At 36.4% G+C, this 16,155-nt stretch overlaps 3 protein-coding genes across 4 annotated transcripts in view; 1 reads left to right on the top strand and 2 right to left on the bottom strand.

Annotated features, from left to right (window-relative positions):
* Window positions 1-270: 270 nt before the first annotated feature.
* On the bottom strand, window positions 271-8,966 carry LOC141426813 (uncharacterized). Of its 2 annotated transcripts, none has more exons than XM_074086009.1 (2): window positions 8,430-8,966; window positions 271-7,503 (listed from the first exon to the last, which is right to left on the bottom strand). In XM_074086009.1, exon 2 carries the CDS (start codon window positions 7,496-7,498, stop codon window positions 6,332-6,334), a length of 1,167 nt encoding a protein of 388 aa, XP_073942110.1. In that variant the 5' UTR covers window positions 7,499-7,503; window positions 8,430-8,966; the 3' UTR covers window positions 271-6,331. The 2 variants fall into 2 exon arrangements, with proteins under 2 accessions (XP_073942110.1, XP_073942103.1); XM_074086002.1 differs by having other exon boundaries at window positions 8,434-8,966.
* Window positions 8,967-9,476: 510 nt separating this feature from the next.
* On the top strand, window positions 9,477-12,129 carry mRpL51 (mitochondrial ribosomal protein L51). The gene is made up of 4 exons (XM_074086071.1): window positions 9,477-10,207; window positions 10,402-10,521; window positions 10,661-10,808; window positions 11,930-12,129. Exons 1-4 carry the CDS (start codon window positions 10,146-10,148, stop codon window positions 12,071-12,073), a joined length of 474 nt encoding a protein of 157 aa, XP_073942172.1. The 5' UTR covers window positions 9,477-10,145; the 3' UTR covers window positions 12,074-12,129.
* LOC141426805 (glucose dehydrogenase [FAD, quinone]-like) overlaps window positions 12,125-16,155 on the bottom strand; it is a 28,715-nt gene continuing 24,684 nt past the window's right edge. Inside the window, exons 5-7 of the mRNA XM_074085990.1 lie at window positions 15,623-15,834; window positions 14,804-14,953; window positions 12,125-12,773 (exon numbers count right to left, since the gene is read on the bottom strand). Of these exons, the coding sequence (XP_073942091.1) occupies window positions 12,555-12,773; window positions 14,804-14,953; window positions 15,623-15,834 (581 nt within the window). The 3' untranslated portion in view covers window positions 12,125-12,554. The remainder of the gene's footprint in view (window positions 12,774-14,803; window positions 14,954-15,622; window positions 15,835-16,155) is intronic.

Below are 16,155 nucleotides of genomic sequence, written 5' to 3'. Positions count from 1 at the left end.
AATCAGCGTCAGATATATCGTAACGTAGTATTGTTATGGCGATAGAGCGAGGTCCGACTTATCTGGTTACATTGGATGCTCCCTCATATTTGACGCAGGCTGCACATGAAGTTGATTATATGTAATCCCTTTGACTAAACTAAAGGAAAACTAGCGCAGATCCAGCAAGCCGGAGTTGACAGGATCATCGGTTTGGAGCCTTAATTGAAAACTATCCACGATAAATTAGTTACAAAGGGCATTCAAAAAATTCAAATCATAGAACATGCAAACAGTAAGGAAACTTGTTTATTGGTGATAAAAGTATGCATTAATATATTTTCGTATTGCTATTGTATTAGATCAATACATAATAGTGCAAATAACTCACTCTATAGCCTGACGTTCAAAGCATATTAGATACAAAACACCTTCACTGAATTGCAACTTTAAGATACAAACTACCAGATTTGTCAGGACATTAATAGTACATTGTGTCTTAAGGGCGGTAAATAAGGAATTACGAACGAGAGTCTATTAGAAGCCCGAAGTCGAAGACTGAGGGCTTTAATGAGTCGATGTTCGTAATTCTAGTACCGCCCGTGCGACATACAATGTTTTTCATCACATTTGCGAGTAAAATTTTATATTTATAAAAGAAAAACTTTAATTGTTCCAAATATTGGCGATACCTTAGGCTGTGCTCTTGGTAGCGCCGCCTTCTACCTCCCTCAGCATGCGCCGCTACGTGCGTGTACATGTGGTGGTCCATGTAGTAGTCCTGCTACAGCAGCGCACGCACGGGCCACGGGCACGCGGCACGGCGCAGCAGTACAAGTACGCACATTGGCTCATTTACCGACCTTGGGCTTCATGACAAGCACATTAAGGTCGAGGGTTTTATTTGGGGGGTTGCAACCAAGGTAGCCTGCATGTTATGACACTGTTTACGAGCAAGTGTGATGAAAAAGCTGTTTATTATAGCCCAGGCTGCCCACTTGTAAGTCGAACGTTACAGTCGAGTAGAAAAAATTACAGTGCTAAATATTCTATGACAAAACTAAATTCATATGAACACATTTTTTTCTTAATCCTACCTTTAAAATAAAATCCACACCATTATAACCACCGATGCAAAATAATGTTTTTTTTTATTATTGCAGTTAGTATCTCAGCAACACAAAAGCGACATTTAACCCCTGTTTCACCATCCATTGATTAAATGTATCTGACGGATAGATATGATTCCTTCTCTGTATGTTTTGTTCGAATAGACAGAGACGGCATCACATTTATTCGTCAAATAAAAATAATTAATGGGTAGTGAAACAGCCCTTTAATTTCTGATAATACACTATTTATTTATAAATAGGAGACCGCCGGAAGGTGTAATTATATTGTGATATCAACATTCCCAAGTGTGAATTATTCGTTAAATATGCAAGTATACGAAAGAAAATAGGTCCCCTCGATCAACAATAAGGGGAAACCCCTATAACTAGGGTAGAGGTGCACTTCTATCGGCGATGCTAAGCGAAAATTGAAATGTTTTTGGGTACTGAATGTCGGTGTGTACATATTATAAGTGTTTATTAATTTGGCAGAAGTAGGTAAGTAATACGATTTATAGGGCTAGGTACGGTTTAGCTCGATGATTATTACAATGTCATTCGACCCTGTTTTTTGTGTACGTGCCACGAACATTTCGAGGGGCTACTACGAAATTCGAATTTCGTGTCTTACCGTCCCGCTGGCGCTTGTTATTTAAAACGAGAGTGAGAGGGACGGTACGATACGAACTTCGATTTTCGTAGTAGCTCTCTCAGCCCTGTTTGCAAAATATTAGGCTTCAAAAATTGCGTGTCCCAAACAAGTTAGCTGAACCCTACTGCGTGTGTAGCTCGACGCTCACTTGGCCGGTTTATGTTGCAATAGTTCGAGTAAAGAGGCCAAAAAAATAATAATGGCAATTTTAGGCGCACATGGGCAGGTGATTTCAATTCTCGTTGCACTTTACCTCATTTACTTAAGTTTAAATTTGGGAGAATTTCTTCAGCTATATTTTATGGAACCTATGGAACACACGACAATAGCGCCACTGTATGCAAAATTTTTAGTACTTACAAGTTTTTTCAAAGTACAGTTACTGAAATTTTTTTGAGCCATTTGTTTTTTCCGTAAAAATTTCAACCTAAAACCTAAATCGAAAAAATATCTATAGTAGACCAATAAAAGGTTTATATTTATAAGTATAACGATGACTGCATTGTTTGAACGCACCATGACATGAAGTGGGTCGTACAGTCAAATGCAAAGATATCGACACGGCCAAAGTTGCAAAAATATTTATACACTACTTTATGCACTTAACATATTATATATGCACATATTGCACTCAACTTATAACTGGTTGTGTATACATTTTTTGTAACTTTGGCCGTACAGTCAAACGTGAGTCCATCAATTGGCAATGAATACTGGGTGGCTTTGACTGATATGTTAAGTTATAATGATATAATATACAACAAGCATTATTAAGCAGAGAAAATAGTAAATTGTCAGGCGCTAAAAATACTATTTGTTCTGTTGCTGCTAAAACTTTCATTTAAATTTAATCTAGGGTCAAAAATAGTATAACAAGTTTTCATCGTATACTCGTCAATTTAAGGAATAATGAAAAGATTTATCATTAATTTTTTTTATTTATTTTGTATCCAATCTATTGGCTAAACAAGGAAGTAAGGTTATTTTAACAAGTACATATAATAAATAAACCTACAAAGGTATAATATTCCTCAAATTAACAAATATGTTTAGCAACCCCGACCTTTATACATGAAAGCATTAAAAAGGTACAACTATTGAGTTCGCATGCTGGTCACTAGCACTAGTACTAGTTTCGAGTATGAGCCTCTAGTCAGAACCGCGACCGCCTGAGTGGTACAGGGGCGAAACTAACTTCCGTTGGATCGCGGAATTGCGATATTGCATTGTATGTGATCTAGTAGGTAGGTACATATTCATATAACTCTGTTTAGTTAAGTGTCGCTTAGTGGTCCTGGCAGCCTAACTAAGATTTCAGATTAATTAAAAAGCCCGCGTGATTACTGGCATCGAAATGGACATAGATAAGGTTGTAATTATTTTATGTACATCGCGTACTTGGCATTTGCATACTTTAAACTAATTTACTGGTGGGGTCAATAAAATTTTGCATCAATAGTCGAATCACTCAGCAGTATCAGAACTAAAAATCGGTACTTAATTCTAATGTATATAACTAAATCTAAACCTAAACTTACAAAATATGTTTACCTCGGAAGCTAAATATGAATTTAAACAATTGTAAATAGATAACAAACGAATATTTCATAAAAAAAGCCTCAAAATATATATATTTTTAAAAAGGTACAACAAAGAATAATTCGATCAATTTTATATTAAAAAAAATAAGTTAAGTGAGACTCCGAAGTCTGATCGCAAAGAGTTACCGCTTAAATATTGATAGCCTCATGCGGAAAAACGTATGTTGTTTATTGTTACACATTACACTATTTAAACTTATTGCTTCAAAATTCAAGACATTGGATGATAATTATAGTGTTTGTCACGGACATACTATCGAGATAGACTTAATCTAGAAAGTCTATTGTGTCGATACAAGTTGTGCCACACATCACACTAATTTGTTTCTAGACATACTAAATTAAATGTATGATACCAATTATGCTTCTGACGTGATGTGACATGACGCAAGTAGTGTCTAGCTGTAGACTAGCTTAGAGCAACTTTCCTATATTTCCTATTGATGGATATTTCTCTCAAACCGTTAAGCTAACTCACTCATACACTAATGTTTCTCTTCCGCGGAGTTATCGCTGCGCTCGGAAGACACATTCGGTTAATTTTCGTTTTTGAATGTCGATTCAGTCGCGTCGGCTTAAATGAGCCAATTGCATGGTGTGAGAAAAGCATCATGTCTCCCACTTTTAGAGGAAAGCGTAGTTACTTGCGTCAATAACGATAGCATGTCTGAGGATATTTTTGAAACTCTTTTCTTTAGAACAGCTTTGCGGTAGATGCTCATAGATATTAATTTGATTTGGACAAGCATTACAATATGGTACCGTTTAAAAACCTATAAGTAATATTAATGATATACGATTAAAATGATATAAAAACTGCTAAGATCAGGTATCTACTCCTGGTCATAAAATGACGGAATTAAGTAATTTACTAATATCTAGTACAATCATTACAAGAGCTCTATAATATATGAATTAAGGCTTGTATGCTATTGCATTGTAATCCCAAGGGAAGAAGTTTTCAGTACAATAGGTACACCATTATACGAGTAAAAAGTTCAAACATGAACACAAGATTGAACCACACAACAAAGTAAATCCATTAAAAATTAAAAATAACTTTTCTGTATCCAACATATAGGTTTTAACAGAACTTCATATAAGTATAACTCAACTAATAAACAATAATGTACTAATGTAACTTAGTATGTACTTTAGTAGCTAGGTAGCTTTTACATTCAGATTTGTTTTAATAATTTAAAATTCCAGTGGTAAAACAAATTTTACATAATTCTGTTTTTTCTGAAACACACAGTGGGTAAAAGTACACTAGTGGACTTATTGCTGTACGGTCACGAGACCCATTTCGTCAAAAAATCCTTTGAATTGTCATACAAAATAACAAATATTCGATCTTAAGCGGGTCCCAAATTAACGATCGTGATCGTCCCGAGACATCAGTTAACCCTAATAGATATATTTATCTTGTTCTATTTTCAAATCTGATCAACTAAAATCAGCACTAATGAGATATACAAATATTAATACTGTCTCCGAGTACAGCCATCAGTGGCTTAGAATGTGGAGCAGTAAAATGGTAAAAAAAATGGTAATGACCAGAGGACATAAAAGGAAATGCAATTTTTCTATGCTGACTGTTAAATACAGACTAAACTATACATACATTATATAACTATTATTCCAGTTATAATGTGTATAACACCACAAAAATAAATTAATATTTTGGAATTAGAACATAACAATTATTTTCCATAATATGTTCAAGGCTATGCCTAGTTTTTCATTGCACTTTACAGTTTCTTATCTAATTCAATGAAACAAAAATAGTTTCACATGTAAACTTTTTGAATAGTAAAAAATATTCGAAATAGAAATACGATAATGTTTCGAAACAACTTTAAACTTGAATGTTTATAGTTTGTCTTTGGATTGGGTTATGTAGGGTTGTAATACACGCTAGCAGAATAGTCATACATAGCCCTTGCTTGAATTCAATAATCCAACCAATTATGACACACTATATTAGCCATCAAATCAACTGCTCTTGTGATAAATTCTTATTCTGCAACTCGTGCAGTTGCCATCACATATTTAAGTGCCCAGGCTGCTCAATGTGTACAATATAATAATAATAATAACACCATCCCATTAAAAACGAAAAACAATTATTTTTGAGCACCTTGTCTAAAATTCTCATGACAAATGCACAGAGGCACATGAAATTTAGCTTTGCTGTTTAAAGATCAGACTTCAAAGTGTAGTGATTATGATTAGGTCCCAAAACATTTTGGTTTATATAAGGTTCTTTCGAAAGGTAATTCTGAAATTACAATGAAAAGGTTAGGCGCTTCTCAGAAACAAAACAAGTCGTGTATTTAACCCCATTAATAAGTGTGTTTACTAAACATTTACTGGTTAAACTTACAATATCCACAGACCACTCTATTACAAAAAACTTAATATCTAATCAAATAATAAAGTTCAATCTTTCGAAATAGAAAAAAAAAATGATTAACTTAATACTGCACAAACATTTAACTCTAAATCAGTCGAGGCAACATTAAAGTCAAATAAAAAATATATTTGTTGTTTCACACATGGTGAATGGTTCATTCCCTATAATAAAGCTTTTTGTGGAACAATTTACTTAACGGTGTATTAATTTTAAGATATAAAATTATAGCCTGATAACAATTTAAACATATTCAAATATATGTCTAAACTTAAATAAAATATAGTGCAGTGTCTCTTTTCAACAATTATTTTGTCCATCTTTCATATATTTGAACATGGTCAAGATCGTAGCTACAATGCTTAATCTAACTGTATTAAACTATGAACTAAACCCTAAATTTAAATGGTAATAATAAAGCAAGTCGTGAGGCGGGATATTTGCATCAGTCTTGTGAAATTCTCAATTATGAAAATTGTTTTTTGTTGTCTGTCATTGAATTAACTATTTGGTAATCATGTAAAAAATGAAATCAGTTATATACCCTTTTTATGTACATGTTTGTAAGTTTTTATCAGTTCAACTCTGATTTAAGAGAGGAGAGCGTCGCGTCGAGCACGCGTCCGGCGGCGTACCCGGGGATGTTGAGGTACGCTGGTTTGTCATGCTCGCACAGGCCAGGCTGCGTACAGCAGCGGTTGCCTGATGCGCCGGCCGACACACCGCCCGCGCCGCTGCCGCCACCACCCAGGCTACCACCCACGCTAGCCTCTGATGGCCCCTGACAAATCATTTTATGGTTCGTAAATTGTTCTAGCGAACGGAGCTGTTCACCGCAGTTGTCACACTTCAGTTCTCTAGCATGAACCTTTTTGTGACTGTTCAAAGACCTTGAATTGTCAAATACTTTGGGACACATGTCACAATATTTTAGCACTTTTTCTCCTGTGCACACCACCTTGTGATTATTGAGCCGGTCCAGTGACATGTACCGTTTGTTGTTGCACAGATCACATTTAAACTGTTTCTGTGGTACGCGGCCAGTGTGAACCTGCATATGCTTACGTAGGTTGCTCTTATCTTTAATGTACTTGGAACATACTGAGCACTTATTAACATCCTTCCGTGTGTGATTGGCATCTAAATGTCTTCTCAGGTGTGATTTCTTATGGAACGGTTCCAAACAGATTTGGCATCTGAATGGCTTTTGAGCTGGGTGTACCCCTGTCAAATGTGTGTTAAATTCGAGTATGGTGGGGTAACTCTTCCTGCAATGTGGGCAATGAAACAGTTTACGACAAACTGCTGCACCAGAGTCACAAAATGGATCAGAACAATCATCACAGAATGAATCCAATCCTACAGGAGGAGTCACAGTGCTTCTGTAATGGTCTAGCTCTCCTTGTAGAGGATCTCGCTCGGGAGATGGAGCACCTCTTGGTTCTTGTTTAACTTTTGCTTGGTCACTATTTTCTGAAAAGTCGTCATGTGAAGGGGTGGCCCTGGACGTACTAGCCAGCATCCACCAGGGATTGTAATGCCATGCACCTAGAGCAGACTGTACAGATTGCCCTTTTATATCACCAGGCTTTGTTTGTGTTTCTGCATTGGAAAAACCAGGAAAACTGGGCAGTTCTTGGTGCTTAGTTCTCTCAAATATACTGTGTTGAGAAATAAGATTCTCATAATCGCTAGAGTCAAGTTTTCTTTCATTTCGGTCGCTTTGTTCCCGTTTAGACATTTTCACTGAAAATAAATACATAGTAAAGTAAATGGCAGGCTCAAAATTAATTTACTAATTTCTTCAGGAAATTTTATATTGTCTTCAAGTGTAGCCCAAGTTTTTTCTTGGGTTCAGATAAGTTCTTTTCGAATTTTGTATTTTCGAGTGTGAAATTGTTTTTCTACCATAATTGTTGAATTTTACATAAGACATACTGTGTACAAAACAAGTCTCAGCTTGAACAATAAAAAGGCAAAAAAGTGAGCGTTCGTTCATTGCGCGCCATTTTGTTTGTAACATAATAACAATAATTACTGTACTACTGGTTTTAATAGAATAATACAAAGGGCTTAAAGTATGCTCATTTAAATCAAATCAACTAAACTCAGAGAACTGTGACTGAGTGGATAAGAATAAGAAAACAAGTGATCGCATTAAAACATAAACAATGCACACGCCCAATGCGATTATTATCCTTGCGTAATCTGCTATGAATAAAATTAGACAATGCTCTGATGTCGGTAAATACTATCAATAATAAAAATACATTTAATGTCGAATCACAAGTTTAGTAATAACTGTACGCCTCTTACGATATATTGAAATTCATAGGATTTATCAGTTGTCCGGAAGCAATGAGTAGGTATATAATTTGATTGTACGACATTGTCTGTAAACAACGCAATTACGCGCCCAACTTGTTTACTTAACTTTTTGGCTTTCGCTCATCTTTTTAGTGCTGATAATAGAACAACAAATTCAGACAGAATTGCATGAACAAGGCGTTTTGGAAAGCAACAGCGAATAAACAAACAAGAAACTTGCTAGTTTTGTTGATACTGGGTAATTCTTATGAGACTTGTTAGCATTTACTTAATAGTATATGTAAACACCCGGTAAAAAAATGTATTCCGTGAGGTTGACATTAATTGTAATAAATATAACATACATACGATTTAAGGTAATTCCTTTTTAAAAATCTCAATAAAGTTTTTTCAATGGAGATCGGCCATTTTGTTGGTTCAGGAACTCGCTCGGAGTTTGTCTGTCTTGTCCTATTTTGTCTGTGGGCGAGTTTTGTGGAGTTTGTTCTAACCAGGGCTTGTTAACGTTACCAAATTCACACTATAAGTAACGTTAAATAACGGTAAAAATCATAAAAATACCTAGTACCGGTATTAAAATTTAACGTTAATTGATAACTTAACATTATTTAACGTTACCTAATTACCGTTATTTTTACCGGTAAATTTACTTTACATTGTAGGGCTTGTTAACGTTACCCAATTCACATTATTATAACGATACCAAGTAACACTATCGGTAATTTTTGCTATGCTACCGAGTGTTGCCAATTTAGCGCGTGCATACTCGCTCGATAAATGAGGATAATCTGCCATTTAACGTTACCCAAGCTTACCGGTAAATAGTAATATAAATACCGTTAAAATGATTTAACAATACTTTTGAATTAACGTTAATTTAATGAATAGCTGATAACGTTACCATTTTGTATACCGGTAAAAAGTTGTATAAGTAACGGTAAATCGTTTAACGTTAATTATCATTTAACGTTAAATCGGTTTGACAGTTGGTAACGTTACCACTTTTTAACGGTATTTAAAGCCCTGATATCTGTACATATTGTAGAAAACTTATGACATGCATGTAGATAATAATTATTATTATAAATAAAACTTTGGTTTTTTATTATCTGTTTTATTTAAGCTTTGGTAGGTACTTCAAACTAGTTATCAGTAACACTAACTTAAAAATACAGGCCATATCTGAACATATTATAGAAAACTTATGATATGCATGTAGATAAAGTTATGTATGCGGCTATACATAATTAGGCCTTAAAACACTCGTGTGATCTTATTATGAAACTCGCCTTCGGCTCGTTTCATAAAACCACACTCGTACTTTAATGCCTCTCATTATGCACCAGCCACATAAATAACTATTACGATTTCCGTAGTAGCCCCACACCACAGCCCCTGTTTAATTCTGTCGGTGGGTGGGTTGTGCTGTCAGTCGGTACTGTCGGTAGTAGTCCACGGAGTCCTTTTTCAAAATTAGAAAATCTATGTTCGTAGCGTACCAATAGCGTACCGTCCCTCTCACTCATATTAAATAATATAAGCGTCAGCGGGACGGCAAGATACGAAGTTAGAGTTTATCACTTTGCTAATTTGCACTTCGTAGTGTAGTATATAGATAGAGCCAACTGATGTATACACAGACTAAGATACAAATAAATAAGAGATATAAAGTTTTTACACGGGCCGAGTAAAAATTAATCTTAAGTCAATGTCATAAAGGCTGACATGGAAAAACTTTTCTCACTAAATACTCAAAGAGCTTTAACTATACTACGTATGCTATGGTATTCAGGTATTATATATTTACCGAACCGACCACAGATTCAGATCACAACACACAAGCAACACACAAGCAACACACACACAACAAGCACACAACCGACAACACAATAGAAAACAAAACTGTCAGTTGCTGACTGTCACTGTCAGTCAAGGAGTCTTCACAGGTCACAGTCACACATTCAGCCACGGCAGAAAGAAAGAAATCTAAGTAGAAAGCTAGGAATAAGGTATTTTCTTGGCACTGAAGTGGCTAGCCGAGCTAGCACAGGTGCTTTTAAATGGAGTGGTTAGGTTCTACAATTCTGAAAACATTTTGGAGGCCCTCTGTAAATGTAGTAAGGTTAGTTTTTTTTTTTAATTAATTACTGTACAATGTCCCAATATTTATCTAAAACTTGTGATATTATTCTATAAATTTATCGTAATTTTTGTTTCTTCCGTTAGAGTTTTATCTTAAATGCTATATCATGCATGACCTAAGTGTGGCACTGTCACTGAAAGTACCTATTGAAATTGTTCTTATTTTATTTTCAGAACTAGGTATCATGCTGATAAAACTCGACTAGTACGGAGATATGGCTATAATGAAAAACTTTGGTCTGGAGGCCTCTTACCCCGTACCGTTGGGAAAGCTCTGCCAATTCCTGAATATAGGTAAACCTAATTATTATTAATTTCTCCAGCTCATTGCTAAGAAATATACTACAGAGTAGCTCAAGTTTTCTGAGGTACACATTATTATTACAATTTTAGTCTATAAGTTTTTAAATGTCATAGTGTTCCTTTTTTACAGACCTATAAATGCTTGGACTGAGAGGAGAGCCCTATTTGGACAAAATGATTACATAGATATCCTGGGAAAAGGTGACATACATCCAGTAAAGACCTTGTACACATTGCCGGCATGGATCAGGGGCTTTCAAGCAAAACAAGAATACCATGTATGTTAACACCGGCTGTTTTATGTTTATAATGTATATCATAAGTTTATGTAATACAGTTGTTGTTGTTTTATTATCTAGCATGTGTTTACTTCGACTGAAGTGCCGGGGATTCGAAGAAATTTTGTCTTTGTTTTTTGTATTCAAAACTTAGACGTGTTTAACTCGGTTACTACACTTTTGTCAAGTTGTTACAAATTCTCATAATCGCAATATTCGCAGTTGCTTACAGATTTTTGAACTGTAAACATGGCGAGTAGACTATCCTCCTGAGTCCTGACGTTTTTTAACAAACTTAGCGTTTAAGACCTAGACATGGTTGACCTGCTTTGTTATTTTGGATCTTATTTCAAAATTTTCAGAATTCTTTATTCAATGAACAATTTGTACTTTATAAAGTATATTTGGCCGTTATTCTTAGTGTTAATTAGTCCTTTATAAAGTACGCAAGGACTTAGGAGGATAGATGAAAGTTTATTTACATTTTTTGTTTCCATTTAACAACCACTCTATAACGTCGAAAAGTGCTCAGTCCCTTAAACCTTTAACTGCCATTGTCTGAATTATAAGACAAACATTATCCAGCTCATTTCGCCGCAGTCTTATAATTAAGACAAAATGTCATAATAGTTTCAGTGTAGGTGGCAAAACGGGCATGTACGAATGAAAACGTATTGGCAGTTAAAAGGTTAAGTGTTGTTATGTAGAGTTTACACTTTTACAAGTGAAAGAGCAGTTGTTCTATAAAGAATTTATCATTATTTAACTATAGTTCAATTCTTTGACTAACCCCTCATATTGTTAAAATATGGATTGGTGCAAAAAACTTTTTTTACTTGCATGCAAAGGGGTAAGCCATGCATGCGTCAATGGTTCCAGAGATAGACTTTAGTTATTTGGAAAACTGTGATGATTCTAGATCTAATAAATGAATTCTTACTGGTTATGTAATGAAAGCTTTAAAAATGCTCAAAACCATTTGGCTGAGGGCATAATGTCTAACGTGTTATTACTGTAATTGTTACTATTAATTCTTGATAATATTAATGATGGCAGTGTGTGTGTGTGTGTGTGTGTGTGTGTGTTCTTGTTTAACTAATTGAATATAATTTCCATTTCAGGTAATCCTTAGAAAGAAGAAGATGTGGGCAAAGACAGCTAAACCTAACTTGAGGCCAACTAAATGGAAAGATCTGGAGAAACGTTTGGCATTCCTTTACAGGAAACTTAACAGAAAAACAAAGACTGGGCCATCTCCCGATTAAAATGACAATTACAAACAATATAAGTGTAGGTACATAAATAAATATAGTTGATAACATTTAGTATTCTTTATTTAAATTGTTTGTTTTACAATATACTAACTGGTAGAGCACATAAAAACAGTATCACAGCCTATATAGACATCTCTTCTGACAATCTTAATATTTCAGAACATAAGATTATTTATCAATCACATAGCGTCGATGGTACAACTGCTATGCCGTGTAACCAACAATGGCTAATGCTGTCGTAACCTACAAAAGTAGCAAATTTGTATTTTTGCGGCAAAACTATTTACTTAATTTCAACGCTTTCCTGTACAATTTTGCCTCCAGTCAGATAAGCGGCATTGCAGTATTATCGACGATAGTTTGAATTGAAACAAGCCTAAAATAAATGTTGCTGGATAAAATAAGTGTACCTAATCACTCTATAACTCAGTTTACAACTTAAAACCTAATATTTGGTTTTGTAAAGTGACTCTTAGGGGCTCCACATGTTGTCCCCAAATCCCCAATCTTGCTTTATCATGTCAGCTGCTTTCTCCGCGATCATAACCACCGGGGCATGGGTGTGGGCAGCTGGTATACGGGGTATGATAGACGCGTCGGCTACCCTCAGGCCTCTGATGCCGTGAACTAGCAACCTCGGAGATACTACGCCGGTTGGATCACCTGCTGGGGCCATTTTGCATGTCCCCACCTTAAAAGTGAAATGAAAAGTTATTAGGTATTTATCTCATATAATAGATAACAGAATAGGTACAAGAGATTTACTGTCATTTGGTGCAAATGGAAAACGGATAACTCGATATCAAATAATACGTCAAAGCAGAAAATATACCATTTCAAATACCTATGAAAATTGTTCATCCTGAATATCGTCGAAATGGAACCTTGTCCTATGGTAAAATTGGTAAATTTTGATGTATGGCGAAAATTAAACGACCACTTGTATTTATGTACACTCAGAAATATGACGAATTGTATATCTTCCACCCAAAATCATTTGTTTTGGGCCTACATATTAAGTTAAGACTTAATTTAGACAACATTCACTTATTGCTTATTTTATTTTGCTCCTAATTTATGTATAATGGACAATATTCCATTTGGGTTTAATTAATTTACAACAATAATAAATTTGGATGTAAATAAAAATCCCGTCTTGGAATTAGATAGTCCTGGCTAAAACAGTACCTACATTACATTACTGTAGAGACCGGCAACCCCACGTTCCGGCCGAGGCTTGTATAATGCTTTTCTCAAACATGACATGAAATAAAATAAAACCAGAAATTAAGCATGGCGGGACGCTAGTCTGGTCGCCCTGTTGCGTGCGCGCGTGTCGAGCTGGCTGCTGGCGTGGCGGCTACGGGGCGGGGGGTGCTGGCGGTGGGCGTAGGCCGGGCCGTGTTGCAGAGCGCGCGTTGAAACAAAAGACGGTCGCAATGCCGGCCAGCGGCCTGCAAGGTTGTATGAAATCTCTTTGCAGGCCGCTAGAGTGACCGCGCGCAGGCAGGCCAGCCGCAGCGCCTGCAGCGCGATACTTCATACTTCTAGGCCTATTATTTGTAACATAACGTCAATATTTCATGTCATGTTTGAGAAAAACAATTTTCTATGTAGAGTTCGTCAGTAAGAAAATATTATCTTTTTATCTGTTAATTTCATGGGTTTAATCTAAAATAAAGAGTTTAAAATACAGTACAAAACAATTATAGGACTCATTTCAATGCAGCTAAATTCTTTATTATAATATGGCTTTTTAAGACTTTTACATAATACCTATATGATTTTTTAAATGTCATTAATTAGATTATTATTATACAGTTCCAATCCTTCATACATGATATTTTAGGCGTTCGTAGATTAGAATTTTTTAGAATACTAACCTACTGTTGAAAAGTCAAATGGTGATTTTTTGTTGCTAAACGTATACAAACCCACCACGACATATTTAATGAAAATATCACTGGCCATAGTGACCATTCACGTAGGTACTACTTCCTCTTTGCGTAGGTATTTATATTTGACATACTCGTACATATGCTGGACGTTTCAGGCCAGTGTGTTTCTTTACCAAGGTATAAAAAAATACGTGCATTACCCGGCGTGGATCTAGCCGTCAAAGAAGGTTGTGGTCACAGCCACCCGAAAATCAACCAAGTGCGACTTGGACACGAACTCGCTCATGAACAATCGTGACTCATGCATGAACGACTTTTGAATTTGATTATTTCATTTTGCCGCGCATCAATACATTAGCCTATCGATCTCAATAGACCGTGAAAGTGTTTCGTCACAAGTCTATTACCTTAGGGTTGTGTTGTGGGTATGCCCATCGTGCCAACAACGGTGGATCCACCTTTGTGAATGACTCTTGTATTTACTTTTTAACACAATTATTTAATTAAGTAAAGGTGATTTCACTTTCGCCCAGTTCCATATCTTTATGTAGGTAAGTATTTTAAAACTGTTGTATAACAGATAACAAGAGAAAGAGATCGGGTGACTCTACGCCATCAGACATTTCAGAGCGGCCAATGTGGTCAAAAATATCGATACATGAACTCTAATACCTTAATAATAGAGTGCATGTGCCGATATTTTTGACCAGCTTGGCCACTCCGAAACATCTGATGGCGACTGTACAAAGGCAAACTTATTCCTATTGATATAGGTAAGATATGAAAATTTTATCTGAGGAGACAGTAAACTACTGTTATTCACCTGATGATCTAACGTAATAGATGTCTGCATGATAGCGCACTCCCAATAGTCGTCGGAGTCGAAATGTAGGTGCTCGCAACCTGGAAAGGGCGTGTCGTGAAGCTTGGTGCCGTAGCGCTGGAACGCCTTCGTTTTTATTATACTCTCTGTCTGAGAAAACCAATAAAATGATTTATTTTTGAGAATCAGAAATCTCTCAAACTTATTTTTTCATCGTGTTCGGACAGATGTGAGGGGGGAAGCCAATGACATATCTTTCCATTCAGATTTTATGCTGGGAACCGCAGTCCAAAATAAGAGATTTGGAAATTATTATACTTCCGTTGCACTATTGAATTTGAAGGTAGTCTAGGGATAAAATAACGAGAACTTATCGGAGAGAGGCGGAACAGTTCCTTTTACTCTTACGAGTAGAAGATTTGACCCCCGGAGTCGCTCGCACGAACCTGCAGGGCTACTTCGAAACTCGAATTTCGTGTCGTGCGGTCCCTCTGACACTTATAGTACCTATTTAATACGAGAGCGAGAGGGACGATACGATACGAACTTCGAGTTTCGAGTTTCGTAGTAGCCCTGCTGTACCTACCACATACTCGTATATCCAGGAGTAGAATTGGAATTCCGTTATTTCACTAAACTCTCACAGAAATTCCCGAAAATTACACCGTGAATAGCGATATAAAACTTCATGTTACTAGACTTAGCGGGGGAAGTCTCGCTCGGGTGTGGTGGTATTCCACAGGTTGGGATGTAATAGGCATGTATTAGGTTGTTATAATTTAAATTAATTAACAATATAAATATAGTGTGCATAATTACCAATCGCACGCCTTCCCTGAGCGCGTTCATGTCATCGGGATGATGGAAGTAGTTGGGTTGTATGCGCGGCGGGTCGGAATACCGCGCGCTGCGCAGCGTCAGACGGCCTACACTGCGCGGCCGGATCAGCACGGGGTTCATCGCGAACGTGCTCTGGCGCATTTGCACGGGCAACGACCCGTATACCTTCCAGAACCACTCGTCTGTTACACCTGGAAGTGTGAAGTAAAATGTGTGTGGTGTTTTCCTTATGTCAGATAAGGCCGCGATATCTCGTACAGTCAGCAGCAAAAGTAGATGAACGGTTATGGTGCTCAAAAGGGTCTAAACACTCTTGTTACCTTGGCAGTAGAGTCCTGTCTAGATAACTTTGAGTGCCGTAACTGCTCATACACTTCTACTGCCGACTGTAGGTGGTAGGTACCCTACTCGCGTGCAAACTGGACGAGAAAAAAAATGGCTGCGCCATCATTTAAATAAGAAAAAAAAGACATGCATGTAGGTACCCAATCATCTTTTAGCACACCCAATTT

The sequence above is a fragment of the Choristoneura fumiferana genome, chromosome Z, assembly GCF_025370935.1.
Source record: "Choristoneura fumiferana chromosome Z, NRCan_CFum_1, whole genome shotgun sequence".
In the NCBI taxonomy this organism is placed as follows: Eukaryota; Metazoa; Arthropoda; class Insecta; order Lepidoptera; family Tortricidae; genus Choristoneura; species Choristoneura fumiferana.
Note: the sequence above shows the minus strand (reverse complement) of the source record. Positions and strands in the feature narration are given on the sequence as shown.